The sequence below is a fragment of the Atta colombica genome, unplaced genomic scaffold, assembly GCF_001594045.1.
Source record: "Atta colombica isolate Treedump-2 unplaced genomic scaffold, Acol1.0 scaffold46, whole genome shotgun sequence".
In the NCBI taxonomy this organism is placed as follows: Eukaryota; Metazoa; Arthropoda; class Insecta; order Hymenoptera; family Formicidae; genus Atta; species Atta colombica.
Genome location: NW_017259535.1, coordinates 375,477 through 379,647, shown reverse-complemented (window position 1 = coordinate 379,647; position 4,171 = coordinate 375,477). Strand labels below are relative to the sequence as shown.

Genomic DNA, 4,171 nt, shown 5'->3' with positions numbered 1-4,171 from the left:
TTATCTTATATATAATTATTGTATTTAAATTTTTCAAATTTTATTACATAACATATTATATTATTTCTTAATAAATATCTATAAAAATGAACAATATAATTATATGATATGTTAATTTTTAAAAGTAATTACGCATATAAATTTGGCGAAGATTATAGAATAGAGATTGTGACTTTTTAATGTATTGACCAAAATGGAGCATATGAAAGGACATCCACGTTGCAATATCGCACTTAACGTGATCGAATTTTCGTACGGACAATTGTCCCGGGTACAAGGCAGTGTTGCACAGTTATGAATGACGTGGTTGCAAGGAGGGGTGATCGTGCACCAGCGTTGACCGAATCAGGGATGTACGAAGTTATCATCCCCTGTAGTTTCTCAATAGATTACTTGTATATAATTAATTGTAACATTCTCCCCAATGAATAAGAAAATTTTATCGTTTGAAACAGCACAATTAATATAACGTAATAAAATTGTACAAAATCATAAGATAAAAAGAGTGAATGCTTTAACGAAGAGTGAATGCTTAAACAAGCAAATAGCCATGAAGAAAATGTAATATAAAATAGAATTGTATTGATGTTTGAAAATTATATTGTAATCAAAATTGTCAATTTTTCTTCTCTTTCTTTTTTATTTTAGAAGCAAAACTTCTTTTCTAAAGAATAGAATCTAAAGAATATATTTCTTATATAACGGATCCTTCGGTTTGTTGCTACATTCCTGAACACATAGCGCACAATTGGTGCGTCGGTGAGGTGGTCGTATACCTCCGACTGTACTCGATCATCTTCGTTGCCCTACCACCATAAGTGCCCCTCCCAACGGGGGCGATTCGGAGATCTGCGGTGATGGTCGTTCAGTCAACGTTCATAAATGATGACGTAAGGTCGCAGCTCGTAGCGAGCTAGCGATTCGTGGTACGTGGTAACGGCCTGTCAGTGAACCTCGGACGGAAATGGGGACGCAAAAGCCCGGGGAATGGGCGAATTTAGTGATCACGCGTTTCGAGGATCAGGTGGGCGATTAGCAATGCTTCGATGCGAGAAGCGTCGATCTTCTTGTCTTCGTTTCCTGATCGTTTCGTTTTGTGCTCGTCCTCTCCTTCTCCTTCTCTTTCTCTTTTCCTCTCGATCCGTCTCGCTCTCGCCACCCTCTTCCGGTGTACGGCCACCACCTCCTTCTCCTCCTCCTTCTCCTCTTTCCTCTATGTCACATCCACGATGCATTTACGGTACTTGCCCGTTTGCTCGTCGATTCCTCGTCAACGCCTTTCATGGGTGCGTCTTGGGATTACACCGGTATCGTCGGCGTCGTTACTCGCCGCCGTACTCGCGCCCCCCGTTCTCCGGGTATCGAATTTCGAGCTCTATCGCTCGTTGTGATACGCGGGGTAGTGGATGATTTTTCTCGAACAAATGTTCGGACTTTCTGAAACAACGACTGCAAGAATGAAGGATGCGACTGATAGTCGGTTTTATGAGTTGGTCAACGTTGTCTCCTAATACGTGCTGAATTTGAACTTGAGAATTAGGTATCAGGAATGTGTACGATATTTGGAGCGAGCACGGCATAAGAAATAATAATTCAAGGATGTAGATGATTAGAGATCATCCTCATCAACTGCTCAAATATTTAGAATATAATGGCAATTACTATATGTTATAATATTTTCAAGGCATCGTTATGTAGACATAAGGAAGATTGTTTGTAATTATCTGTATCTTGTGTCAATATTTCATAGGTTTTTTTCTGAGATTCCTATTGCTTTATGTTTATTTACAAGATATCTCTACATGTATAAATTGTATTGCGTGCGACTTTTATGATATAAATTAAATTTTATAAGGAAATCGATCATTTAATATTTAATTTTTGAACAATAAAGACAAAGATGAAATAATAAAATTTAATCGAAAATTTTGGAATATTATTGTAATGAAGAGTGGCACATCAGAATCTTATATTTAAATAAGTATAAAAGATAGATTTACTTACATAAATCAAATATTAAATAATATTTACAGAATATATATATTTTATAAATATTTACAGAAATTGACGGAATATAGAACAACCTATTAATCAAAGTATTATTACAATTTATCTTATCTTATTTAATTCTCTAAGTCTGATACAATTTCGAGGTATCACATGTTAGATTTCCTATTATTAAACCATCATGTGATAATCGTTGATCTAATGTTTGTCAATAGACGTGACTAAAAGAATCGAACTGAACAGGTTTTTCGAATACCTATGATTTATCTTTTCCAAGAAAAAAAAAGAAACAATCGTCTATAATCGTGCTAGACGATGATATATTTTAAGCGCGTATCGATAAAATGGGGGGGTATCACCGTGCCCGAGAATACGATGTCGTTCCTTCCCTCCTTGATTCGTTCATTCATGAAAAGATGCATTCTTGCAAAGATGGCCCCTCCTCCCCCTCGTGCGGTTTGACCTTCGCCCCCTCCGCCTCCAGTCAACCTCGTAAGAGCAGCTCAATCAAGGTGTATATACAGTAACGTATCTATTAAGGGGTGCGAAGTGTAAGCTCGTGTGACTTTTGTCCACTTCTACCAACATAGTTTAACTTGAATCTCGTTTTAATTTGCTCTTTATCCTTTTTTATTTCTTAGAAATAGAGAGATAAAGATGAAAAATAAGTTAAACCAAAGTTAAAAATAATCTACAGTAGTAGCAATGGTAGCAACGAGCATTTATGATTCACGAACGCTATTTCGTTGATTAGCGTGAGAATAATATAATTGAGGAAATGCTTTTATGTGTTTGTGTGCTCCAATTACGAAATCCGTTATTTACAAGCGATATATAAATTCGTGTAGAGCACTTTATTCGTGATATATTAAGAACGATATTCGACAATCAATCTCCGAGTATATCAAATAAGTTATAGGACAAGATTCTGCACTCGTGTCTGCCCATCCCCGCAAAAATGACAGTAAAAAAAGAAAGAATTCTCTTACTGTTCGTACGTTTGATACAAGTCGATGAATGGGATGGGTATATCCATGAATGAAAGTTGCATTCCCTGTACGCACAACTCAACCGCGCTGCCCGATACGCCGAATAAAAGGGAAATATCGGAATCGATTGAGCCGAACGAGTATATAAATTGATGTTTCCCAATGTCCAGGCAATTTGTCGGCACCATTATTCCGAAGATTTTTCTGTTTCACTTTTAATGCCTCTTTCATGGTCCTCCATCCTGATAATCTCCCACGGGAGACGAAAATGGATTCATCCAACAATACTCACTACTCAACATACATACTTAAATTATTTTTGTTACATTGTACATTTTTTGTTAGTTTATCTTTGTCTAAGAGATCACTTCTTTGAATACAGCTGCCATGTCGTTCCGGTCCCGAAAGTCCTCATTCTCGGGTGAACGAAAAGAGGAGCAAGAGATGTCTAATAGAGATCTCTCGGTTCCGTTTCTCTCTCGTTATATCTGGTCTTACGAAGATGCTGCAGCGAGTCAATGAGCTTACACCGAGCACGAGCAGTCAGCGGCCGTTCCAATCCAAAGAGCAAGATCGGCAGGAGTCCATCATTATCGTTCTGGACACGCTGGAAAAGTGTTTGGCAAATACACCAAAGGACACAACGAAATTCGAAGAGGCGATGAATGTAAAATTGTTGCTTCGGGAGATATGCCAGTTCATAGGTGAGCGAAACAAGGAAAATTGTTGACTTAAGTTGACCTTGTAACGTTTACAGAATCGATTTATACGTACAGAAAAATACATACTGTACACAAGTAATAATTACTTGTTTTAACTTTAAAAGTTTATATATTCATAAATGTACTCTTTAAAATTTTTGGAGTGGAATCTAACTGTAAATTTCATTTTTAAAAATTATCAATTGAGCCATTCTTTTTCAATACTGACTCAATTATCATTCTTTAGAATTAGATTCCACTCCCCCTAAAAGATTTTAGGGAATATCATAAGTTCATCACAAACACTAAATTTATTCAAAATATATTCTGAATTCTATGATAATTTAATACTTCAGTTAAGATTATTGAGATAATTAAAACATATTTTTATTATATGAAGTCACTTCTTCGATTAATTTTATAATACTTTTCAAAAGAAAATAAATTCTTATTTTAAGTATATAATAAATGTTT

At 35.9% G+C, this 4,171-nt stretch overlaps 1 protein-coding gene across 1 annotated transcript in view; it reads left to right on the top strand.

Moving 5' to 3' along the window:
* Positions 1 to 889: 889 nt before the first annotated feature.
* The window catches only part of LOC108691338 (neurofibromin), a 15,019-nt gene continuing 11,737 nt past the window's right edge, over positions 890 to 4,171 (top strand). Inside the window, 2 exon segments of the mRNA XM_018199035.1 lie at positions 890 to 1,024; positions 3,379 to 3,700. Coding sequence (XP_018054524.1) covers positions 965 to 1,024; positions 3,379 to 3,700 — 382 coding nt within the window. The 5' untranslated portion in view covers positions 890 to 964.